Source organism: Hylobates moloch, unplaced genomic scaffold, assembly GCF_009828535.3.
Source record: "Hylobates moloch isolate HMO894 unplaced genomic scaffold, HMol_V3 SCAFFOLD_13, whole genome shotgun sequence".
NCBI lineage: Eukaryota > Metazoa > Chordata > Mammalia > Primates > Hylobatidae > Hylobates > Hylobates moloch.
Window position 1 is genome coordinate 80,566,280 of NW_026652288.1, and position 27,210 is coordinate 80,593,489.

The 27,210-nt window shown below is 40.8% G+C and overlaps 3 protein-coding genes across 3 annotated transcripts in view; 1 reads left to right on the forward strand and 2 right to left on the reverse strand.

Annotated features, from left to right (window-relative positions):
* LRRC31 (leucine rich repeat containing 31) overlaps window positions 1-25,143 on the reverse strand; it is a 117,254-nt gene extending 92,111 nt beyond the window's left edge. Inside the window, exon 1 of the mRNA XM_032172273.2 lies at window positions 24,525-25,143. The gene's annotated coding sequence lies outside the window, so the exon portion shown is untranslated. The remainder of the gene's footprint in view (window positions 1-24,524) is intronic.
* LOC116481229 (four and a half LIM domains protein 1) lies at window positions 2,352-5,703 on the reverse strand. The gene is given in 3 exon segments (XM_032173972.3): window positions 2,352-4,778; window positions 4,781-4,894; window positions 4,897-5,703. Coding segments are annotated over 3 exon segments (837 nt in total). The 5' UTR covers window positions 5,117-5,703; the 3' UTR covers window positions 2,352-4,275.
* A 70-nt stretch (window positions 25,144-25,213) lies between the features above and the next one.
* Window positions 25,214-27,210, forward strand: part of SEC62 (SEC62 homolog, preprotein translocation factor) — a 31,289-nt gene continuing 29,292 nt past the window's right edge. Inside the window, exon 1 of the mRNA XM_032173971.2 lies at window positions 25,214-25,405. Within this exon, the coding sequence (XP_032029862.1) occupies window positions 25,370-25,405 (36 nt within the window). The 5' untranslated portion in view covers window positions 25,214-25,369. The remainder of the gene's footprint in view (window positions 25,406-27,210) is intronic.

The following is a 27,210-nucleotide window of genomic DNA, read 5'->3' on the forward strand; positions in this document are numbered from 1 at the left end:
AAAAAAAATTAACCTGAGTCGAAATAAACCTCTAGATCCAAAAACCAATTTACAGGAAATACAGGGAACAAAGGAACATGTTAAACATCACTGCAGTTATAAAAATAGTAAAAATCCAAATTATGGGAAACTACTAGAAATGACCTGATTTTCTCCAACAAATAAATGCAAGGGAATGGGAAAAGGAAAACCTGTAGATTGAAAGAAAGATACTTAAGATTCAAATAACCCAGATGTAAAAGTTTTGGAAATAGTGGTGATGGTTGCACAAAATTCTGAATATAATTAATACTACCAACTTGTATGTTAAAATTACAAATTTTATATATATTTTACTAAAATGAAATTTTTTGAATTCAAATCACCCAATATAATCATGAAACTTATTTAAATCCTTTTTCAAATACACTGTAAAAAATGAAACAGCTAGGGAAATCTGAACACAATTTGGGATATTCAATGATATTTAAAATTACTGTTATTTGTTAAAAATATAGTATTGTGAGCTTTTTTAAAAAGACTTATTTTTTAAAAATATATAGTGAAATATGTACAGATAAAATTATATGTGTTGTGTCTGGGATTAGATCTGATCCTGTCTCCAACCTAATAAATTAGCCTGTTATTATTTTACAGAGACTGGCAGAACACATGAGCCTCTTGGGTCAGAGACAAAGAACTTTATTACTCATGACACAGTAGCAACATGAACATCAGCATATGTGTATTGGTTCCTTTTGCCCCCAGGTGCTACAGGAGCAATACAGAGGGGCCCAGGGGCTACCTGCCCATACAGTGGGTTTGCTTCACAGCTGAGGAACACAACTTGGGGAAACCACCAATTTTATAGCAAGCAGTAAGCAAGACTGCTTTTTGTTCAGGCGTGATGATGGGTGTAGAAGGAAGGATTACCCATTTTTTGAGGTTACCAGCTGCATAATCAACCTTGAGAAATGGTTCTGGTAAAAGAATAGTTAGGGCCTTGCAGTCTCTTGGTCCACCCAGCAAGATGTGTAGAAACAGAAGAGTCCCAACGAAGAGTGTTTCTCCCAGTAATATCATGACAAGGATTTGCTTCCAAAAATCTATGGAGTGGGTAGGGTGTAGGTAGATCTTTGGGACTATGGGTGAAATAAGTTCAGTCACGAGTTGATACTTATTGAAGCTGGGTTTTGACTACATGAGGTTCACTATTCTATTCACTCTACTTTTGTATATATTTGAGGTTTTCCATAATAAAAGTTTTAAAAAATCTGTTTACTAAACAGCCAACATACAGCTATAAGAGTTATAGAATAAGTGTGGATACCAATATTAAAAAAACAGTATAGGGCTGGGCATGGTGACTTATGCCTGTAATGACAGCTACTAGGGAGGCTGAGGCAGGAGAATCACTTGAACCTGGGAGGCGGAGGTTGCAGTGAGCCAAGATCGTGCCACTGTACTCCAGCCTGGGCAACAGAGCAAGACTCTGTCTCAAAAAAAAAAAAAAAAAACAGTACATGTTTAAATACATGAAAATTTTTAAATTCCATTAAATTGTTTCCATTAGTTATTTAAAATATATGGAATATTTTACACCACCCACTAATACTAAAAATGTATTATACTTCAAGCAAATGCAGTTTCTCATTATGGTAAATATGTACAGTGTTATTTTATTACAGATATATGAAAGATCTGTTTTATAGAGAGTTGCAGTCAATTTGCTGTACTTATCCAGCCCATCCTCTGGAAAGGGAATCCTCTACATAAATCAACACAAGGTCCAAGGTCTCCAGTATGTCTGATAATAGCCACAGGATTACATTGTGCAGGTGTGAGAAACTCATCTCCCGAGTGAAGGAAATAGTTTACCTGAACATCATTGAATGCCATTTTGAAAAAATATGCTTTTACATTTTTTTAACTGCATATACATTTTAAACTGCATTTCTAAAATAGTTCACCTTCCTCTTTGGCTCATTTCCTAATAGGTGACTTTATTTTGCTAGCTGGGGTTACAAAAAGTTTATTAAACTGATTGTTGAATTAAATAGCTATTTGTTTCATAGTGCTAGAAGTTATTCTTATCAAACAAAACAAAAGCATAAAACACCTGGTTACTGTAAAAAAAAAAAAAAAATTCTTACCACCGTTTTAATATACAGGCATACCTCAGAGATATCTGAGGTTCAATTCCAAACCACTGCAATGAAGGAATTTTCTGGTTTCCCAGTGCATATAACAGTTATGTTTACACTATACTGTAGTTTAAGTGTGCAATAGTATTATGTCTTTTAAAATGTACTTACCTTAATTTAAAAATATCTTATTGCTTAAAAAAATGCTAACAAAGTGAGCACATGCTGTTGGGAAAACAATGCCAATAGATTTACTCAACTCAGGGTTCCCACAAACCTTCCATTTGTAAAACATGCCATATCTGCAAAGCACAGTAAAATGAGGTGTGTCGATACGTTAGCCCTTAGTCCTTGGTAAGAGAGGAGAGACACACACTATAATTTACAATTCTTCTAATTATTTTCAAACTATTTGGGGGAAACATCATGGGGATACTAACTTTTTTACAGTATAAAAGTAAGTTAATCATTCTGTAGTTCCTGAACTAATCCTCCTTTTTAAAATTCATATGCTGCTTTATTTCCATAAGGATACACTGAAACATTAGATGATAACAGCTAATGACAGAATGTAGAAATGAGACATCAGCTTCTCTAACCACTCCTACAAGAATGTTAGTACACATTGTCATTACGTTTACTTTTGATATTGTCTCGTTATACTATATCGTAAAATAATGTAGAATGCAGTAAGTAGGTGATCTTGTATTTCAGGTAAGTGGTAGGTGGAAATTCACATTTCCTCTTGAGGAAAATTTCTAGGAATCGCTATAGAAGGGACTTTGCAGGCCTCATTAACACATGGACAAAGAGCAGACAACCGCGTTACAAGGGATTCAACTCGCCACTGCTCTGTAATGTCATATCCATGTTGATGACAGCCCTGGCACCTGCTCAACTCCCCCTACAGAGTTTTGCGGTTACTTCCATAGGATGAATTTCAACACTACAGGAACATCTGAAAGGGCTAGAATATTTTCATGCAGGCCAGGCACGGTGGCTCACGCCTGTAATGCCAACATTTTGGGAGGCTTAGGTGGGTGGATCACCTGAGGTCAGGAGTTCAAGACCAGCCTGACTAATATGTTGAAACCCCATCTCTACTAAAAATTCAAAAATTAGCCAGGTGTGGTGGCACACACCTGTAGTCCCAGCTACTCAGGAGGCTGAGACAGGAGAATTGCTTGAACCTGGGAGGCAAAGTTGCCGTGAGCTAGAATGTGCCACTGCACTGCAGCCTGGGCGACAGAGCAAGGCTCTTCTCAAAAAATAACAATAATAATAATGAAATAAATAGAATATTTTCATAGAAGTTTCCAAACCTATAAACTATTTTGCTATCAATTAAAACAAAAATATTCCTAATTAAAAACAATAAAAAGGACATCAGGGTTAGTTTTGTTAAGTTTCCAGAAGTATTTGCTGTGACAATGTTCCTCTGAAACAGGCTCGTTTTCTCAGATCTGCCTACACTTCCCAAATCACCTGCATGCTCCATGCTTTAAGGTAGGAACACTCAGAAAACATGCCACATGGGGAAACCAAACATTAGTACGGGGAAAGGTCAGTTTAGAATTACAGCTAAGTTCAAATGTTAATTTTCTGGAAGTGCATATTAGTCATTTGAAAGCACAAAATAACAGAAGGAAGGTCAGAGTTTTGATGAGGAAGTTAAACCATGCACGTCAGTGAGTGCTTTTCCTGCTCACAGAAGAGGGTGAGCAGCGAGTTGAAGCAGCCACTACAACGCTTGCATGTCACGTGACTACACGGTAGGTCCCAGCTGAGCCGCAAGAGGCATCTCAGTGGGGGCTTTATCTCATATGCTTCTTGCTTACATCACTAAGTGGCTAAATGACTAGCACTTTTCTGCTCTGTGAGAAACGTGCAGAAGAGTCAATCTACCTAAGTTTTCGTTTTTCAGTTGCAGCTAGACAGAAATTCACTTTGCTGCAGGGTTGCTTTTTGCTAAATCCTAATATGATCACTCTGTGCCCTTATTTGAGTAATACTGTAAAATGGGAGAAAAGACAGAAGGAGACCTTTAAAGAGGGGAAAGACCACTCTTCCCCATTGATGGTATAGGGCAGAGAGTAAGGACACAAAGAACAAAATTCAAATTCCATTTTACGGGGCAGGAGCCCCTGTCAGTTTACAACTTTTTGGCACTGTCAAGGCAATATACTTGCTCCTCACGGAAAACAAAGTGCTTGTTGGCCAGATTCACAGAGCATTTTTTGCAGTGGAAGCAGCAGTCGTGCCAGGATTGTCCTTCATAGGCCACCACACTGGAGTCTTTACCAAACCCAGTGATGGGGTGCTTGCATCCAGCACACTTCTTGGCCACAACGTTCTTGTAGCAATCCACACAGTATTACTGGTCCTCCACAGCAGTGAAACGCTGCACAGCCGGCATCTCAGAGCAGGTAACACACACAAAGCACTCGGCATGCCAGGGCTCATCCTGGTAAGTGACTCCCCAAGATGCGATGGCCTTGTTGCACTTTACGCAATGCTTAGCAAACTTGATCTCATGGCAAGTCACACAGTAGAAGTCCTTCCCTTTACAGAAGAAGCTTCCAGTCCCCATGACTTGCTTGCAGTTGCTATAGGCGAAGCAGTCTTTGTGCGAGATGGTCCCCTTGTACTCCATTTTTGATCTCCTGCCACAAAGGCCTTGAAGCACCCCTTACACTTGGGAGAGTCCTCCTGAGTGGCAAACTTGTTGGACAGGATCTTGTTGTCCTTGGCCACAAAGGTCTCATTGGCAAGGGGTGAAGGCACTTGGCACAGTGGAAGCAGGGGTCATGCCAGAAGCAGTTCTTATAGTGCACCTCCTTGGAGTCCACACGGATGGACTTGCAGCATTCTATGCAGGTGTTGGCACAGAAGCTGTCAAAGCATTTCAGGTAGCAGTGGTGGTCACCCTTCTGCACATACTTTTTCCTCTGCAAGGGGTCCCTGAAGTAGAGACAGTCAAACTTCTCCGCCATGGTGCCCACCTTATAGCTGGAGGGACCTCACTTTGGATGTGTGACAAATAGGATGTATTTGGCAAGGGCTGGATACGGTTGAAAACAACTTCCAACGTGCTGCCTGGGGATGCTCACCAGCACAGCTGGCAGTGGTGGAGGTGGCAGTGGCTGCAGACTGCCTCCTCTTTTAATATATGCATTGTATTCATTCTCTTTTGAAGTATTCCACAGATTCTCAGAATCAGTTCTTCATTACGAACTGTTCAACAATTCATTCACTCAGTAGATATTTACTAAGAATCTATGTGCCAGGCCTGGTGCTACAGGCTAAGGATAAAAAGGGAACACCACAGGCCCTACCTTGGCAGAGCTTATGATCCAGTAGATTTGTTGATTAGAGCATTTATTATAAGCAGGAATATTCGTGTGTGTGTGTGTGTGTGTGTGTGTGTGTGTGTGTGTGTGTGTGTATTTAGCTAACTCAAGTTGGAGGAGAAAGGGGTAAATACTAGATGATGCTCAAGTCTTTTATCAGCCCATTCCCTGTAAGTCCCCTCTCAACATTCTAAGTTCTTTGTCATCTAAAAAGTATTCAGCAATCTCAGATGTCCTTCTTTTTGTGCTCCTTTTTTGGGAATAGCTAGGTTTCCACACATTTTTTTTCCCCACAGGTGTACTCCTACATAGAGAAACAGCCTATTTCACTGCAGAAAGGGTGAGAAAGTTCTTAAAAAGGTAATAAACCAGCTGTTAACAGAACCTAAAAACCCTACTTCTTAACTGTACATCTTTCTATCTGCCTCCTAAGAGTATGCCTTTGCCTTTGGAAACACAAAAACAAAGAGAGTACGTCTCCCTTCTGGGGATCAGCAACCACTGCGGATGCTCCTGCACTGGAGGCCTCCGTGCTCATAACCATTATGGGTCCTGCCACTGAACTGTTCTTACAGAAAGTGCTCTTCACTGGGTACCTGAAACCAATGTCAAAACCAAGCCTGTGCCACTAATGTGTGACACTGGGGGCTGTGGGCTACAAGGGGCCCATGTATCTGTGTCAGGAGAGAGAGGCCCTATGCAAAGCAAAATGTATACTGAAGTCTGTTTAATGCAAAAGCTACCTAGGAAAATTCTCTCTGGAGCAAATGCCCAGAATTCCATCTGTAGCCTGACTAAAAGTACCTAGGAGAGAGAGTTGTGAAAGAGGAAGGAGAACAAAGAAGAAGGAGAATCAAGGGAGCTGTGACCCTAACTTATGGCCCAGCTTCTATCACCTGTGACAACAAAGCTAGGAAAACTATGCTACCTACTACCCTAAGACATTCATCTTTTAAACTGAGTCCAACCACCAACATGAAAAACAATACTGACTCACCCTTCCACCCATATCGTCCATTCTGGACCAGACCTTCTACCTTGGCTCACGGGAAAAGAGGGAAGTGTTGAAGTGTGCCAGGTGGAGGAGAAGGGACTGTGCTTTGGACTCCCTCTTTCTAGTCACACCACCAGGGAAGATGCGTGCCCTCAGGAGAGCGCCTAGCAGATAGTCACCCACTTGGCTCCTGGTCCCTGCCCCTTTCCAGCCACTTTCTCCTGCTGAACCCATCTTGCAGTTCACCTCAATTAGGGCTCTGAGTTCTGTCTTTCCCAGACAAGCAAACTCACCCTAAAGAGTTTCGTCCAATGGGACCATCATTCAATTCTTGCAAGTCTCACCAATCTCACTTTGTGGAGGGATATTTCTCCCTGTCGTAATGACCAGCTTGACAGTGGATGTATTTTCATCCCATGTCCTGCTTCTTGACTCCGAATTCCTTAGGCCATCATATTCTAAATTCAGAGTACCTCACCTCCTAAGCATTTCCTGTAACAGTAAGATATCCATACTTTAAGTTATTCAATTTTCCTATAGTAATCATCTCAACCAGTCTCCTACTCACTGCCCCAAGGTCTCTAAGAATTTATGCAAATAACACTGGGGGACAAGGTCATAATCTCCCCTTTCCTCAAGGGCACAGGCCTCTTTAGACACACACTAGAATATGCTGTCTATGAGCTATATTTATAATATGGCATTGACATAGCCTTTCTCTTGCATCTGCACTCCATCCTGCTGCTTCTCTGGACTTATCTCAATCCTCAAATTCTCTGTTTTAAGCCTAAGTCTTTACTCCACACTGTTGCAAAGCTATTTTGTTAATTTAACTGGACACATCACACAATATCTACAATTAGCCTTGTGTTATAAATCAGAAGCCTGTTTATCTTCTAAGGTAGACTCTGTCATTAGCTGCTTTGGATCATAGACTAAAAATAACATTCAACTGCTCTCTGAACCCTGCAAAGTGTAAAAACTAGAAATGTCTGTCTTTTTCTATATGGGCCAGGCTGATAACTTGCTAAAATGTCAACCTGTTCTTTGACATTTGTGTGAGTAATCCAACAGGTTCTGTGCAGGAAGCATAGTATTTGCTAGAGTTATTTCAAGTACAGTACAGCACTTTCCTTTGATAAGAGAACTCAGCTGCAGTCTTCTTTCACCTGCAAAACAGAGATTACAAGTGTTTACAGAAAGCGCTAGCACAATTTGACAAATAATAAATGAGAACAGTTTCCTGATATTTTCAGGACTTCAATCACCATCGTGTAGTACAGCAACATTTTCTTTTCAGACACATATTTAGGTCCCCAAACGCTGAATAAATAGAAATAGCTTCCTTCCAAACAGCAGAAAGAATGTGTGTGTGTGTTTTTTTTGGTGTGTGTGTGTGTGTGTGTGTGTGTGTGTGTTTTAGACAGTGTCTCACTCTGTCACCCAGGCTGGAGTGCAGTGGCGCTCACTGCAACCTCCACCTCCCAGGCTCAAGCAATCCTCCCACCTCCCACCTCAGCCTCAAAAGTAGCTGGGACCACAGGTATGCACCACCATGGCCCAGCTAATTTTTGCATTTTTTGTGGAGAAGGGGTTTCCCCTTGTTACCCAGGCTGGTCTCAAACCCCTGGGCTCAAGTAATCCTCTCGCCTTGGCCTCCCAAAGTTCTGGGATTATAGGCATGAGCCACTGCACCCAGTCAAGAACTTTTATTCATGGTAGTTTTTTCTTTGAATTAGGTGGTGATCGAGTGGTTAATTGTTAATGAGATTGGAGTTACTGTCATAGCCTAACAATGGACTTAGAATCCTTTAATGTTGAGCTTTTCCTAAATGATCAGCTTAGCTGTTTGTGTTAACACCAGTGGTTTGTCACCAAAACCACTCATTTAATTGAGAAACCAAATAAATAAATATTCACAGCACAGGGATCTGAATGCATCAGCCAACATCTGATTGTATAAGTCATATAGACATGAGAGGGTTTAGCAGCAAATCCAAAAGACAATTCTAAATAGGAATAAAAGGCAACATTTTTAGTCCTGGGAGTGTAAGTCCTGGGGAAAGTCTTAATTCCAGGATTTATGACTGTTCTCATGCCAGAGGCATTTAAAAAAATCATTATTTACCAGCCTTTATTTATACCCACCAACTCTTCAGGCAAACAACATCCACAATAGGTATTCTAAGTACTGCTTCCCTTACAGAGAATTTTGCAAAGTGAATGGTCTAATCGGGTTACTTCTTATGATTACTGTCACTGAAATACTGAAATCATAAATTAGGACTTTGTTTTTAAGAATTAGGATAAAGGATAAAAATAAGAGCTTTTTTCTGCTTAGCAGTCTAGGGAAAAAACACAAATAAATTTTTTTCTTTTTTTTTTGAGAGGGAGTCTCACTCTGTCCCCCAGGCTGGAGTGCAGTGGTGCGATCTCCGCTCACTGCAAGCTCCACCTCCCGGGTTCATACCATTCTCCTGCCTCAGCCTCCCGAGTAGCTGGGACTACAGGCGCCCGCCAACACACCTGGCTAATTTTTGTATTTTTAGTAGAGACGGGGTTCTACCGTGTTAGCCAGGATGGTCTTGATCTCCTGACCTCGTGATCCGCCCGTCTCGGCCTCCCAGAGTGCTGGGATTACAGGCGTGAGCCACCACGCCCAGCCCAAAAAACACAAATAAATATTTTTTTAAGAAAAAAATAATAAGAGCTTTTTTAAAAAAAAAAAACCCTACATTTGTTAGTATATGAAAAAAGTGACTAAATCTGGGTGGATGCTATGAAATGCAATAATTTGTGTGAAAATTCACTTTCCGTGAACATTAAAATCTTTTCTTTAAAAACAGTAGTTTGTTTTAGTTATCTTGGTTACTTTGGATGTTGTATTAATTAGGATGTTCTAGAATGCAAATGACAAAATCCAATTCAAACTGACTTAAATCATAAAGGAAACATATTGGATCTAGTAATTAAAAAGTCTAGATGTCTGGCTTCAGGCAAGAGTTAATCTAGTGATTCAAATGCTGTCACCAAGGATCTAGTTTTCTTTTTGTGCTGCCTTCCTTTGACTTCATCTTCAGGTTCTATAGAAGTGGCTTCCAAGCAGCTTGAGGTCCTTCTCTCAGGATGGTAAAATGCCCAGTGCAGTCCAGACCTAACATTCTCAAGTTACACAGTAGAAAGGAAGAACATATGTCTCTTCTAATAGATTCAAAGTCCTGGGAGTCACTCTGCCTCATTGACTCCTTCGACTTGTGCCCAATAACTGTGGCCAAGAGAGCTGAATACATGGATTTGTCCACCCCTGAAGCCTGAATTTTTAAAATCTTTTTAGCCGTGTAAACTTGTTTTTCACTTATAATATCTCATTGTACCCTTTTTGGTTGTTATTCCCTTGAGATGAGCAACTCTAACTTCTAAATTCCTTGCACTATTTCAAAGTCCTCAAAACAATGAATGCTCAACAAGTGGGATTGAGTGATTTAATAATTTAAGGTAATCACTCTGTTGTAATAATCATTATAGTCATTTCTTTATCAACTGTTTTTTAGTATATGAGGGTACTTTGTAAAAAACAAATGGTCACACACCACTTAATGATATTTTGGTCAATGACAGACTGCATGCAACATTAGTCCCATAAAACTGTAATACTGTACTTTTACTGTCCTTTTTCTATGTTTAGATGTGTTTAGATACACAAATACTGCTGTGTTACAACGGCCTACAGTATTTAGTTCAGTAACATATTATACAGGTTTACGACCTAGGAGCAACAGGCTGTAGCACATAGCCTAGGTGTGTAATAGGCCACACCACCTAGGTTTGTGTAAGTATACTATGGTGTGCACATAACGACGAAGTCACCCAAGAAGGCATTTCTCAGAACATATCCCTGTCATTAAGCAATGCATGACTGTATTAGAATCACAGGATGATGAATGTTCTCCATGACCCCTCCAGATCCTCTCTTCACCCTCTCCATCATGCTCAGTGCCCAAGAGGCTGACTTCAATAGACTGTTCAAATGGCCTCCCTTCCCTCTAACTTCCCCTCAAGGTCAGCCAATGGAACCACCAAGAGGAGTCTGAGGAGTGGGAGGAAACAGCAGAGGTAGTGTTGATTTCTTGGTCCCCTTCCTGCTTTCCCAGGCTGCTTTGCTCATGGAGGCCACAGCTCCTGTCAAGTAGCCCTCTCCTGAAGCTACAGCTACATCTCTTCCCAAGTTGTAGATTCTGGGAAACCAGTTTTTCCCTTTGTCCTTTTCAGGCCTAAGGATGAGAAGGCTCCCTGATACTGATAGTTCTCGTTGGTTTCTCTTAATCCCTGCATCTGTGTGTGTGGTCCTGCACTATCTCCTCGTTACATTATTTAAGTGTGCCATTTGTGTACTGCCAGGATCCTGACTCATATATACATACACACTATTACAAAACCCAATTCAAACTGGCCTAAATCATAAGTGGAATTTATTGAATGATGTAACCAAAAAACACAGACATCTGGTTTCCGGCCTCCCAAGGATCTAATGATCTCCCAAAGGTCCCACCTTTGAATACCATCCTTTTGGGGGTTAAGTTTCAACATATGAATTTTGAAGGGACAAATACATTTAAATCATAACATGCCTTAGTCAATTTTTTAAATTAAAAGTAAGTTTTCTTAATTCTTTTTTTTCTTTTAAACAGAGTCTTGCTCTGTCGCCCAGGCTGGAGTGCCGTGGCACGATCTTGGCTCACTGCAAGCTCCACCTTCTGGGTTCATGCCATTCTCCTCCTGCCTCAGCCTCCCGAGTAGCTGGGACTACAGGTGCCCACCACCACGCCCGGCTCCACCTCCCGGGTTCACGCCATTCTCCTGCCTCAGCCTCCTGAGTAGCTGGGACTACAGGCACCTGCCACCACACCTGGCTAATTTTTTGTATTTTTTGTAGAGACGAGGTTTCACCGTGTTAGCCAGGATGGTTTCGTCTCCTGACCTGATGATCTGCTCGCCTTAGCCTCCCAAAGTGCTGGGATTACAGGCGTGAGCCACCACGCCCGGCCAAGTTTTTTAAATGCTAAAAGCAATGAATGTTCATTATACAGAATGTAGACGTTTAAGATTAACAACAAAAAAAGAGAGATAGGAAAGAGTAGCCTTTAATTCCACTGTGGTTAATATTTTGGTGTATACTCAGTGCTCACTCATTCCTGTCTCTCCCTCTCTGGGATCTTACTGTAAATATTCTTTTAAGTATCTTTGCACCTCAGAACCTAACACAGGTTCTACTTGCATGAGTAAATGATATTCAGGAAAAAGATGAATGCTTGAATGTCCAAACCAGCTCTTTTGTCACATGCTGCTAGAGATAATATAGCAACTGCTACATCATTCTGTTCCCACATGCCTGCCAAAGGAATACCATGTCAAGGACTTATCTGAACCATCAAGAAACCACAATACTGTACTAAGTTCAAGGGAACGCTCCTTAAAAGGAGAGGGACTTTACAAGCCCACTGGCAGGGCTTCACAAGTGAAGGAGCCCTTCACTTGGAGCTGGAAGATCTAGATTTAAATTCCAACTGGGTCATTCCACTCATTTTACTTGTTTAATCCTCCATTTTCTAATCTGTGAAATGAAGACATCAACTTATGACCTATAAGATCCCTAGCAGTTAATATTGTCTATGACATATATCTCTATCTATCCAAACACAAATATACATGTGTGCGTGTATGTGTGTGTATGTGGTGTGTGTGAGTGTGTGTGTAGTAATGAAAAGAGCCAAGAAGTATGCCTTAGGTGCTAGTATGACAAAATCTGAGTTTGTTTGCTTGTTTTCTAAAAAGTGAAGTCTTATAGGAAATCCAGCCAATATGTTTTTCATGCCTATACTTTCTGTGGCTAAGTTAGGAAAACTGAAAGCAGGAAACTCAACTAAGTACAACAAAAAAAAATTTGAAAACACTCCTCTATGTGTGTGGCTTTTATTAGCTCTCAGTGAGATTCTCAAATGATTGTTGTAATTCTATCTGAAGTTCCCTTTCTTGTTTCATGGCTTAATGCTTTGTTGTGTCATTTCCGAAACACTCCCCCATTTCCAAGGTTACAAGCAGAGAACAGTTACAAGCATAGAACAGCTCTTCACTCACTTGTGAACTGTAAGAGAACTTAACAAATGAAGCAAAAGAAATCGTAGTATCAAAGCAGGTTGAGAAAGGAAAATGAGAAGTGTCTGGAGGAAAGGGAGCAGGAACTATCACCGCCTACCTTCCTTCCATCAAGCTGAGAGACGTTTTTAAACCTCACACCAATTCCTTGACAGCTTTTAAGAAATGAGATGTTTCCATTGTTATCTGAATTATGCTGAGGTACCTCTTCACTCTGCCTAAGCGGAAGGTAGGTTAAGCTTGGTAGAGGTGAACCACAGGGAGACATGCTTGGAAATTCTGCTCATGGGAAGTTTATCCATTCAAGTGCACCAAGGCTTTAGAACTCCCTGCCCCTAGAATGTTTGCTTTTTCCAAATAATCAGAACACATTTGTTCATTCCCAATATGGGTGATGTGTACCCAATTCTTATCCATTTCCTGTAGCTTGGGACATTTTGCCCCTACGCAAGTGCCAGGCCTGGCTGCAAGTGTTGTCTTTTATGCCTCAGGTCCAGACCAGTCCTGCTGTCCCAGCTTTCAATGTTATGGCCACCAAATGGGTGTGTGGCCCTCCTATTCCTATAGTCAGTGGGGACTGGGGAGTAATTTCTGCTTCCACCTTGGCTGGCACAGGAGTCCTCTCATCTTCAGCCACTGTGGCTGCTGCTGTTGCGTTGGATTTTTGTTTTTTGTTTTTAATTTAAATTTTATAGTTAAAAAAATTAGGGCATATGGTCACATGGCTCAAGAAGGTATACAGTGGCTCAAGAAGGTATACAGTGAAAAACCTCTGTTCCGACTTTGTCCTCCTGCCACTAAATCCCCTCCTGTAACAAGCAAAAATGTATGTATATTCTTTTTAACCTCTTTTTTCATTGCAAATGTTAACATACTACATTGGAAATTTTTCACCTAAAATATCTAGAGATTATTTCACAACAGTACTTATAGAGCTTCCTCACTGTTTTAAAATGTTGTATGACATTCCATTATATGTACCTATCATGATTTATTTAACCAGTCTCATTTAGCCAGCTGATAGGCTTTTTCAGGCTCTTTCCAAACTTTTTATTATGTATGGCATATACAATTTCGTATCAGTACAGGCATATCTGTAGGGCACATTCTTGCAAGTGGAATTCTGGGCTAATAGGCTTATGTAATTAAAATTTTCACAGATGCTGCAAAATTGCATTTTTCTGGAGGTTGCACCCATTTACACTCTTCCAGCAATATGAGTGACTCACACTCATATTGGGCTTCAGTTTACTTATGTAGGAACTTAACCTGCTTGAAGCCACTCCAGCCTAATGGTCTCCCAATTTAAAATTGTTTAACATAATATTAATATCTAAGCCTCAATAGTACCCCCCCCCCATTTGCTCAACTGTATGTAAGAGATCCATTTTTTTTATTATAATGAACAGAAATTTATTGGCTCACAGTTCTGGAGGCCGGGAAGTCCAAGGCCAAAGGGCAGTCATCTGGCAAGGGCCTTTTTTCTGAGAGATCCAATGTTTAATAGTGTCCCTATTTCTATAAATTTGCTATAAACTTCAGGGATATTACATGTGCCTATGAGCCTGTCATTGTCATTATTTCCCATTCTGGTGAGCTGAACTAGGACTCCACAGCCGCTGTGGCAGGTGGTTCCATAGAAGTATCACTCAGAACTGAAACAACTCCTGAGCCCATGGCTATCCCCTGGCTACTGGTGGAGTGGAAACTCAACAATGCCTAGAGCTACATCTAGTGTCAATGAGCTACAGTCCTGCAGCTGTGCTGGTGAAGCTGGAACTGAAATGTCCTTGAGACTACAGATCCAAACAGTTGACCTTACAAAGTGAAAAGGACAATACCCCATCTGGGTTACATTCAGGTGCAGCAGTACAGGGTCCCACAGTAAGGTTGGTTGAATCTAATGTATTAGACCATTTACTCTCACAGTTCCTTTAATTAATACGCTAAACAACTTTTGCCAAAGATCATACTTACTGCTTGAGGTAAATTCTACAGCAATAATCTAAAATCTCTACCCCATCTGAAGCCCATGCTGTATTTCTGGGTCCAATTTGCCAGTTCTTCTCTTATAGCGTGCTCCTTCCTCTAATGTCCCACACTGTTCTTTCCAAAACTCTTGCCCCATGAGGGCCACACTAATCCATTAGACCATGTTTTATTTTATTTATTTATTTATTTTTTTGAGACGGAGTCTCGCTCTGTCGCCCAGGCTGGAGTGCAGTGGCGCGATCTCGGCTCACTGCAAGCTCCGCCTCCCGGGATCACGCCATTCTCCTGCCTCAGCCTCTCCAAGTAGCTGGGACTACAGGCGCCCGCCACCACGCCCGGCTAATTTTTTTGTATTTTTAGTAGAGACAGGGTTTCATCGTGGTCTCGATCTCCTGACCTTGTGATCCGCCTGCCTCGGCCTCCCAAAGTGCTGGGATTACAAGCGTGAGCCACCGCGCCCGGCCTAGACCATGTTTTATATGCTTTCACAGAGTTCAAAGTCTTTTTCTTGGAAAGCTGTTCACCCCTGGCATAAATCAGTGGATGCCAACAGAACCATGGTAGATGGACGTACAAAGGTCACCATGTTGACTCTCACTCACAAACCACTTCTAACTGATAGTCTCTAGAGGATCAGGCCAAATTGATAATGTAATAAGTAAATGAGTAAATAAACTCTTCCCTACAGTAGTATCTCAATAAATGTAGAAGGAATGACAGAAATAGAAAATCACAATTTGGTAAACACCACAGTAATAATTATGTCAGGCAGAGATAATTAATGGATGCTAAAATTAATAGACAAAAGTATGATGAAAAACAGAATATTTACATAGTTTCAAAGTATTCCCTCATAAGATGCATATTAATTTCAAAAGAAAGAACAGTAACTTTACAGCAGTGAAACCTGCCAGAAGCCATCTTAACTAAGAGATCAAAGTGCCTCATTACCAATGATGAGACACATCAACTACATTCCTCCTGACAAGACACACCGAGAAGGGTACAATGTCACTTCTATGATATTCTTGACAAAATGTATAACCTGAATTAAATCATTGGGACACATCAGACAAACATAAATTGAAGAACATTCTGCAAAATAACCGGCCAGTACTCTTCAAAGAGTCAAAGTTATGAAAGAGAAAAACTGAGGAACTGTCCCAGATTAAAGGAGACCAAGGAGCCATGAAAACTAAATGCAACTGGTGAGCTTGGACTGGATCCTGAACAGAAAAAGTCCACTAATGGCACAACTGACAAAATCTGAATAAGATCTGTAGATTACTTAGTAATACTAAGTCCATTTCCTGTTTCAAAAATGGTACTATAGTTATAACATAACATTTGTAGAAGCTAGGTAAAAAGTATGTGAAAATTCTTCATATTAGTTTTTGCAACTTTCTCAATAAGTCTGCAAGCATTTCAAAAGGACAAGTTGGGAAAATAAAAATAAATTTTAAAAACCATGACAGCAAAATTCACTTATTACAATATTGGTTTGTAGAGAGTGTGAAAATACATATTAATTACAAAAATTATATTCATGCTTGAATTTAAAACTGGACAAGTAAACTTATCCTTTGATTAGTCAAATGTTGGCTTATTCAGGCATTTCTTAAAAGCACCCCCTAAAATTTCAGCATTTATTTTATTATCAGAAGTTGAAGGTCAGTATAACAACTGTATATGAAAATATTTCAGTAATCCTGGTTTGGCCTTGCAATAATCTGAAGAGATCTCTGCTGGGGACTATTTTATTATGACAATCGAGCACTAAATACACTGACCTTCAGATTGTCAATTCCTGGGTGAAAATGGATAGAAGATTTTCCATTTGGCAGATGAAAAATCAAGACCCCCCAAATCCCTTTCCTTAGGAGGTACAGCTTAGGCAAGAAACCTATTATATTTTTTGCTGTTTGCCCTAAAATATACCAATATACCACTTTAAAAGTAGTGATTTCATTTACCAGGAGAAGGAAAAAACTTGTATAACCTAGAGGCAATATGTAGAATAAAAACAAAAAAATGATAGAATAATTGGAGCCACAGGAAGCGGAACATCTCACATGACACAGAAGATTATAAAATATTATAGTTTAGTAGTTTCTTATATAAATATTCAAGGAAAAAGAATTGAATAACTAGTAGCCTTAATTTAGGGGCAGACCCATAATTACTACTTATAACAGCCTCTGCCAAATTATTTAAATATTTACCTAAAAGTTAAAATATCCAGTCTATAAGGTTTACTGGCCTATTGTTCTTTTCATTTCAGAGACATCCACATTATCAAACATCAGTTGAACAACAGCATATGAGCACAAGAGTTGTCAGAAAATCATCTGAGGCCAGTGTAAGAAGGAATAGGTTTGAGAATTTTCTCCCAATTGGCAAGTGAGGTCCAGGTCTGGAAGTCTTAGTTTCCTTGGCCCTCATAACTTCAGTTTGCTGGATTCTGCACTGAGCCTTCCTTCTTGACCTTTGCCATCCCACTCCCCTTTCCATCTTCTGTTTTTATTTTCGAGACAGGATCTCTCTATCATCTAGGCTGGAGTGCACTGGCACGATCATAGCTTGAACTCCTAGGCTCAACCAAGATCCTCCCACTTCAACCTCCCAGTAGCTGGGATTACAGGCATGAGCCATCATGCCTGTCCATCTTAATAGATGGGCTTGCACAGAAACAAAGTCTGGGTATACTAACAACTTATGAGGTTTAGCTGCCTTTACTTGCCCAAGAGGTTTTCATTTTGGAGATTTAGCTTTGCCAAACCCTATACTTCCTCTCAAATTGCTGGATTGGAGATAGGTTGAGAGGGTGGATGCTTACATGTCTCTGTTCTCAGGTAAGTCTACACTTACAAGAAACAGGTAAATGACTGATTCCCAGAATCTCTCTTCTTGCACAGGGAAGGGCTTCCTCAACCAAATCTAGGGGAGCCTCTTGTCAAATTGGTTGTCTCTAAATTCCACAGAGGACTATATGGAAAATAGAGCCTTTGGGATATGATGAAGACTTCCCAGTAGAATTTTGTCTGCCTCATAAATATCTTTCCCTCACTTACTAAAGCTCCAGAGGACAAAGATTATGCCATTTTCATCATTTATTATTCACTCCATCAACACTTATTTACTCTGAGCCAGTCCCTGAACTAGACATTGAGAACAGAAAACTAAAACATAGTACCTGCCCTTGAAAGATTCACAGTTGGGCAGAAAGAAAAACAACTTATGATGTCAATTATATGTACTATAGCAGTGATTTTTACAAAGTGTTTTAGGAGCCCAGAAAAAGGGTCAATTGAGTTTGCTGAAGAAATAATTCAAAGAAGTTTCCGCTGTAGGGGTAACATGTTACCTGACCCTTGAAGGATAAGCCAGGTGGGAAGGAGAAGCAAAAAAAAAAAAAAACACATGGGTGTGGAAGCATACATGGTGAGGTAGGGGAGTGACGGGAGAAGAGTGGTCTCACAGTGGTTCTTTAGGAAGGCGAAAAGGTAGGAGTGAAGTGGTTACCTTAAGAAAGAAGACAGTGATATTAGATATGGTCAACTGGCACACAGCAAAAGATGGAAAGCTAGTCTTCATTTCCCAGACTCCCTCAACTAGAGTTCCAGTTCTAATTAGATGCACTGGTAGAATATCAGGAGGACAAATGTGAAGAGGAGGCCATCTTCCTGTTGCTGCTGCCTAGCAAGGTCATGGGGATGGTTTTGCTATAGCATCACTCTAGCATGCAGTCTTGATCTTTGTGAGAGTAGGAGGCAACGGCAGCAGTGCTGGCAAGAACTTTCTGATCCTGGCTTCCTGGCAATTGGATCACAGCTCTCCTAGTAGTCTGCTGAACTCAGTGTTGTCACGGTGGCCTCCTGGCTCCCCAAAGGTAGAGGTTCCCCTGGCTGGTTAGTCCTGTAGGGTCTGGCAGTTATTCAGGCAGGCCCAACGTGGCACATGGTCCTTCACACTTTCAATGATTTTGGAAGCATTTAATTCTCCTAATTAAGTATCTTTCTAACTAAAAAACTACATTAGTTTCTCTCTTTTGCACTGAACCTTGACTAAAGCAAATGTAAGGGGAAACCATGAGAACTCCATATGTGAATGAGAATGATACTGCTACCTTTTCTGTTCAAAATGACAAAATAATTACCATTTTAATTAAGAAGATGAAGTGACTATTTTTATATATTCTAATATTAGCAAGTTAAAATTTGTTACTACTTTTTCAAAAGAGTATTTCTGTTTGTTTTTCAATGGTATATACTTATTGTCTTATTTATATCTTTTTTTTTTTCTTTTCTTAAGAGACGAAGTTTTGCTTTGTCCCCCAGGCTGGATGGAGTGCAGTGACACAAACACAGCTCACTGCAGCCTCGAACTCCTGAGGTCAAGCAATCCTCCCACCTCAGCCTCCCTGTAGCTGGGAGTACAGGCACATGCCACCATGCCTGGCTAAATTTATGCCATTTCTTGAGTGGAAGTATCAACTTATTTTAAAATATTAATTTACCTCTTAAATAATATTAGACTCATTGCATTTTATATTAGATCTATTTCATATTAAATTTATTTTTTCTTTGTGATAACATTAAATCACTAACATTATTAACTACATATTCTAAGATGCTTTTATGCAAACGACATCAAAAAAAGGTCTGTCTGTTATTTGCTCTAGTTCCCTAGAATTTTCTCTTCGATTTTGTCACATATATATGTTTAACATATAAAATGGACCCAGAGAAAGTATTATTTAGCACAAAAAACTAAACCTATCAGCTCCCAGTTTGCATAAGTCTGATCAATAGGAATACATTTCTGTATTATTCCCTTCCACTTAATGAGATGGAAGTTCCCAGGAAACTGAATTTTTCAAGTTCCTACCTATTCATCAGTCGTCGAGAGAAAGATCTAGATTGGAGAATGCTTTGTTTAGCACAACATGGTAATGAATTTCTTAATTTACAAAAACATGTCCAAAGGAATCCAACAGAGAGTAAAGAGCCCAATTTGTCTACTGTATAAAGCAAGGAAAATTCTGAATTTCAGAGGCAACCCTAGCGAGAAGTGACAGAGCCCAGGGGCAAAGAGAAGAGATTCAGAAGGGTGGGAAGTATCCTAGAGTGAGTGAAGAAAAGTAGGCAGGTAGTCAGGAGCAGTGGGAAAGGACATGAGGAGGGCCTACAGGAACAGCCAGGGAACTCCTAGATATCAATACCTAATACTCCTTATTTAAGTTGTGGGCTCTATGTTATGGATTAAAGCATATAAAGAGATAGGAAAGCCATTAGCACTCTAACATTGGAAGGAAGAGTGGAAGAGGAGAACCCAGCAAGAAAGATTGAGAAGGAAGGATTACAGAGGTGGGATGTAAAGCAGAAGTCTGTGAGACGTCCTGGAGGGTGGGAGGAAGCAAGTGATCCCTCAGGTTCTTGGACTTAAATACCATCTAAGCACTGATAACTCTGTAGGGGAAGAAAAACATTTCCCTATCCTGTTAGGTTCTGTACCTGAGGCCTATGCATTAAACTGACAAAAGACAGATTAACAGAAGAAAAGTGTACCAATTTTATTTGATGTTAATATTTTTACCATTCATGAGGGCTTCATGGAAAAGAAGTGAAAAGTCAAAGAAGTGTTTAGACTTCGGGGCTTATATGTCATCTTAACAAAGGGTGATAAATTGAGGAGAAGTAACTAGATAAAGAAAAGGGGGTTTGGGTTTATAGAGGTGGTAAACTGTGAGAAGGTAAAAATATAGGGGAAAGTAATGGTAGATAAGGATTATAGTAAGGTTTCTTTGTGCAGACTCATTTTGGTGCTATCTCAACTTCTGGTGATAAGGGTGTTTTCCCTGTCTCAGTATGGGAGAAGCATGGGGACACCTTTGTGAGAATTTATGCTCTTTTAGGCAGATAAGGACAGAGAGTTCTTGCTGTGTCTGATTTTCTCGTTTGCCTTCAGGTCAAAATTAGCCTTATGCCAAAGTGGCATATTTGGGGGCAACATATTCTGATTCCATTCAACTCCCAAATTTATACCTCCAGCCAAGACTTCTCCCTGAACTCTACTACTCATATAGTTGGCTGTGCAATCCACATTTCCTCTCGGATGTCCATTAGGCTTCTTCACATTAACACATCAAAAACCAAATTTCTATATTCTCATGCCAAACTTCTTTCACTCTTATGTTTCTCATTTTAGTAAGTTACAATTCCATTCTTCTGGTTGGTCAAACCAAAAATCTTGGAGTTATCCTTGATTCCTCTCTTTCCCTCATATTCAGAATCTCATTGACTCTATCTTCAAAATATAACCAGAATCCAAGATGTCCCACTGCCTCTATAGCAAACACCCAAGTCTGAGCCACCATCATCTCTCACCTGTTTGCTGCAATAACCTACCAAGTCCCCACTTCTATCCCTGTATCTCCTCTCACAGTCTATTCACAACACAGCAATCACAATCTTTTCTAAACAGAAGCCATTGTATATCATTCTTCTAACCCTAATCCATCGTGGCACACCCTCTGAAGTCCTCATTTTACTCAGAGTGAAAGCCAAAGTCATTAAATGGCCTACAAAACCCTAAACAATCTAGCCCCATTTCCCTCTGATCTTATCCCCTACTCCCCTTCCTCTATTGAATCTGCTTCAGCCACTGACCTCCATACTATTCCTCAAACACACCTGCACTCTCCCACCTCTGGACTTTTGTAAATGCTGTTCACTCCACCTTAAGTACGGTTTCCTGGGATACCCACTGGACTTGCTCCTTCTTCTTCTTCTTCATGCCGTTTTTGGTCAAAGTGGATCTCCTCAAAGAGGACTGTCCTGACCATTTAAGTTCCAATTACACCCTCCTTCCCACTGCAAGCAGTCCCTTTACCCTGCTTTGTTTCTATCGTAAGGCTTTTAACATATAGTGGGCCCTCCCTATCCAAGGGTCCACATCTGCTGATTCAACCAATTGAAAATACTTGGGAAAGAAAACTAACAGAAAATAACAATACCACAATAAAAATAATACAAATTTTAAAGTTATATAGTATAAAAACTATTTACATAGCATTGACATAGTATTAGGTACTATAAGTAATCTAGAGATGATATAAAGTATATGGGAGAATGTGCATAGGTTATATGCAAATGCTGTATCATTTTATATGAGGAACTTAAGCATCTGCAGATTTAAGCATCAAAAATCTAGAACTAATCCTGATTTACTCACTGCCATTCACTGTTACAGATTTTTGACAGGGGTCCTGCAATTAATCCCCAGCCGATACTGATGGACGACTGTACCACGTAATTTGCTTTCTTGCATTTTACAGTCTGTTCTCTTCTTCCCAAAATATAAGCTCCACAACGGCAGGATGTTTGCCTCTTGAACACTAGTATATCCTCGGTGTCTAGAACAAGGACTGGCACATAATAAGCCCTCAATAAACATCTGTTTAATGAATGAATAAATATAACTCATTTCCTCAAAAATCTCCAGTAAAGTCTCTTGTAACTAATAGTTTTGCTTTGGCAAAAGAAAGAACAGGGGCCAGGTGCGGTGGCTCATGCCTGTAGTCACAGCACTTTGAGAAGCTGAGGCAGGCAGACTGCTTGAGCCCAGGAGTTAGAAACCAGCCTGGGCAACATGGAGAAACCTGTCTTTACAAAAAATTTAAAAATTTAGGTGGGCGTGGTGGCACGACCTGTGGTCCCAGCAATTCAAGAGGCTGAAGTGGGAGAATCCCTTGAGCCCAGGAGGCGGAGGTTGCAGTGAGCCGAGATTGCACCACTGCACTCCTACCTAGGCGACAGAGCAAGACCCTGTCTTCAACAACAACAACAACAACAACAACAACAAAATACTCCTCGTTTGGGAGAGAAATAACAGTCAAATAATAAGAGTAAAATTGGAAATTCAAAAGTAAGTTGGAACTAGAAGTGGCTAGGGGAAACTCCTTACCACCACCATCAATGATATAGACGGTGTGCTGGGAAAAGGATTTGAGCTATTTTTATATAAATATTAAATGGAAAGGAGACCCAGAAATTTGACCCATAAATCTGAGGTTATATGTGTGAACATTAGCCATCATTCACGCTGCTATACACAATGGGGAGTCATGGAAGGAAGAAGGTCTGGAGTGTAAAGAGCATAGAAGTGAGGAGAACAATTAAAAGGCCATTGCAATACTAGTTCATGTAGGTAATGATAAGGACTTGAACAAGGCAATGGTATTGGGAATGATGAGGGAGGGAAGAATTCCAAACATCTCAGCTGTAGAATCAACAGGATTGGTGACTGACTGGCAGAAAGGCATGGTTGGGATGCATCCAAGGTTTCTAGCATGAGTAATTGAGTGAACAACAATGTAGTTACTAGAGTTTTACAGTAAAAGGGGCAGGTTTTGCTGGGGAAATGGTGATTTTTAGTTGGACATCCAGTGGAAACATCCAGAAGAAATCTGGAATTAAACATGAATGCAGTATTTTGGAATTAATCTGTAAACAGAATGCACAAATAGAAGAGACAAGAGGAAGGTGAACATATAAAAACGGTGGCCAGGAACATTTGAGAATTGGGTAAAAGGAGAGAAGTCAACGAGAAATCGGAAAGAAGTTGATATACATGCCAAAGAAGGAAAAGAAGTCAAGAAGAACAGTCAATATTGTCAAATACTGAGTAAGATGCTAGCTGAGAGAAGGCATTGGGTTTGACAAAATAATTCTTACTGGATGGTGGAGGTAGAAACCAAATTGTTGTAATCTAAGGAGTGAATGACAGTGAGAACAAGAGGACACTAAATTAAAGCTCTGCTGATGAAGAAAATAGTAGGGCAGTAACTTGAGGGTGAGTCATTGTCTATAAAGGATTTTTATTCCCCACCATTGTCCTAACCTAACATTTGACATCTATCTAGTAGGCACTCAATACCTACTGAATGCAATAATATTTTCATTTATAGACCAGGTCTCCTATAAAATGGTCCAGTGCTCTCCACATAAAACAGCACAAAACAGATTCATCATTCTGGGTGGGTAGAGGAATTGAAGGAAATAAAGACATTTCATATTCTATATTATGTTTTGGGTTAACTGGATAATTACTTCTTTCTCACCCCATCCCTGACTATACATACACCCAAATTATAGATTATAGAGGAGAAAGGAATTAAATGACTCCCGAGACCAGAACTGCATAGTCCCAAAAAAAAAATTCAGCAATTTTACTTTATTAAAAAATTAGGCATCAAGATGCTGCAATTTGCCTTACTTACACATTTAATTGCTCTTAGGTTAAATATATAATATGGGAAACCTGGAAAAAATTTTAATGGTATAATAAACGCTTACAACCTAACATTAAGTGAAAAAAGCAGCTGCCATATTGCATATGATCTCAATTTGGGAAACAGGAAAAATATAAATACAAACACACATGCACACACACACACAGTCAGAATAAATACTGTAAGAAAATAAACTGAACGGTCACAGTGGCTTACGCCTGTAGTTCCAGTTACTCAGGAGGCAGAGACAGATGGATCGTTTGAGCCCAGGAGTTCAAGACCCGCCTGGGCAACATAAGGAAACTCCGTCTCCACACAAAAAAAGTAAAAATTAGCCAGGTGTGGTGGCGCATGCCCGTAGTCCCAGATACTCAGGAGGCTGAGGAAGGAGATGAGTTGAGACGAGGAGTTCGGTGATGCAGTGAGCCGAGACTGCGCGACTGCACTCCAGCTTGGGCAATATAGAGCGAGACTCAGTCTCAAAAAAAAAAAAAAAAGAGAGAAGAAAGAAAGAAAGAAAGAATATCTTTCTTTTCTGAATTTTCCCAATTTTCTACAATTAAAAACGCTTTAAAGATCTCTATAAAGTCAGTCAAGGGAATTTCTATCTAAGCACTTACCAGCAATTTAAGCTCCTTCTCTTTTGGTCTAGGTGGCTCTAAAATAACAATAAAGGCTACAGTGACTGAAATTCACCAGACTTGAAATAGACTGCAGCCTTCTTCCTTCCCACCTTCTTAGAATCTTTGTCCTATTCATCTTCCTTACGCTTCCCTGGGTTGTCTTACTTCTGGATTCTAACGGTGAGTTGTGAGAAGCAACGCGGAAAACGGAATGGAGACTCCAGCTTGTTTTAAACGAGCTGTATTACCCCGCACAGTGCAGGAGAAAAGATAATTGGCTCCGGTCTCGGCTCTGCCATCTACCACCTGTGGAGCCTTAGATAAGTCAGTTCATATCTCTGTCACTCAACGGTCTCGATCTTTTAATCTTTTACATGGAATGTCATGAAATATACAGTACATTGCAGGAACTGCCTCAGGTAAAGACTTTTAGGATTCAGTAAGTCTGAGTCGATCCCTCTGAGAAAGGCCGCACCCTAAACGCACAGACTCTGACTCTAAGGGGGTGGGGTCAGGGAATCTGCATTTTAGTAGCTTCTCAGGTGATTCAGATGCTCAGTCAGGTTTGAGAAACCAGGACTCTTCCCAGCCCTCCTGTTCTCTGATCCACTTCTCTGCTTCCTCCACGTCCTAACGATTCTCCAGTTCCCGCACAACAGGAGCGGAGGGAAGAGGGGAGAGAAGGCACCGCTAAGGACCGCAGGCCCCGCCAGGCGGCCGACCTCCCCATTCCCCGGTCGCCAGCCGGCGGATTACATAACGGGCCTCGGCGCGCGCTCTCGCGAGGTTTCCACCGCCCCCTCCTCGCTCCACGTCAGAGGGAACCGGGCGGAGAGGCCAACATGGCGGAACGCAGGAGACACAAGAAGCGGATCCAGGTAGCAAAGCCGAGCTCTGGGCAGGGGGCTTCGGCGCTGGAAAGTGGAAGGGGCGGGGAAAGCCCCCTAAAAGGGCGAGCGAAAGCAAGGGCTAGGTGGGGTGGGGTGGGGTTCCGCCGCGAGGCAGCTGGCTGCAGGCTGCGTCGTTGTGAGGGGCCTGAGGGGGGGCGGTGTTGTCGACAGCAGAGACAGAGACGGAGGTGGTGGTGGAGCGGCAGGGGAAGGAAGGCGGCGCCGCGCTCAGAATCCGGCTGCGGAGGCGCGGCTGTGGGCCCGGAGCTCCTGTGGTCGCGCGTCCCGGGCCTGAGCTGGAAGGTCAGCCTCCTCTGGGGCGCAGACGCTGACCCCTCCCGGGGCTCCTCTCCTCCCTTCACCCCATCCTCTGGCCTTAGCTGGTCTGAAATTAAGGCCACGGTAATAGGGGTAGCAGGAGGCGGCGGACTCACCTAAAGCACCTGGTTGTTTGTGCGCATAGACCGTAAGGGGGAATGATCTGGACTTGGTCAGCTGCTTTGGGGCCTAGGCAGCGATCTGCTCATCCAGATGTTCAGTTGCGTTGCCCTTCTTTCCCTTCAGTATTATTAACTTAATAGTCCACTTGAAGCTTGCCGGCTTTTTTCCAGGCGACGTGGTGTAAACAACCACAACCTCGTTGGTGCTGCAACGAGCTGGTGGCGCCCAGAAACCTTTCACATGCCAGTGTGTCATCCTCGTAGTAACCTACATAACATCCCTCCTTAATTCCACTTGCATGTCATTTGTGCATTTCTTCCTTGCTATTTCCCTGGTTCTTGTTCTTTGCCAAGAGGATTAATTATGTAGAACATCTTGGACTCAGGATATTTATTAGTCGTCTCATCAGCTGATGTGCTGAGAAAACTTCATAAGCCCTCATAAATTGATCACATGTAGTAAATTGTTACTATAATCATAAATTGTTACACTCATCATTGCCTTTCTGTTCCTTACTATTGCATTGCTTAGAATGATTTTTTTCTTTCTTCCATTTTATCCTTTCTTTTTTTTTAAGTTTATCGATTTGTTGGCCTACACTACAGATGTTTTGAGCTATGCAAGTTAAAATTCTTCTGTAAACTTTTTAAGTGCTGTGAAAAAGACACACATGATCAGTAAATTTGGAATTTTGGAATTTGGCAGAAATAAAGTAGTTCCGAACAGGGTGCAGAAGGGAGTTTAGAAAGAGGCAGATTTCAAGTTCAGACAGATCAGACTAGGTCTTAAGATCAGTAGAAGTTTCTAATTATACTGTTCTTAATCTTTCAAGAGTTAGTGTTATTCCTCTGACATGGGTATACAGTATTTTATTAGATTGTATATTGAAATTGTCTGTCAGATTTGTACTTACAGAACTCCTTAGATTTACACTTGACAGTACAATTTTATGCCCTTCAATACACATTGTTTTACAATTCCAGTTGCTCTTTAATATTGTTGTAAGGGTTATATAATTCACCTTTTGAATAGCTGCTCTTGTTTTAGTTGTGATCTTATATTAAACAGAGGCTGTGGAGTAATGTGACAGTGGCAGAGAGCTAAATCTTGAGCCAGACTGCCTGTTTGTACCCCACCTCCACCAATTATTGGCTCAGTAACTTTGAGCAAGTTAATTTTTACCTCCCTGCCTGCATCGGTAAGAAAGGATATTTACCTCAAAAAAAAAAAAAAAAAAAGAAAGAAAGAAAAAAGAAAAACTTTAAGGTTGCTGTGAAAATAATAGGTGAGTCAACTTATTTATTAAAAGTTATTAAAAGTGTTTGGCACGTAACCCCTCCCTTCTATTCTAT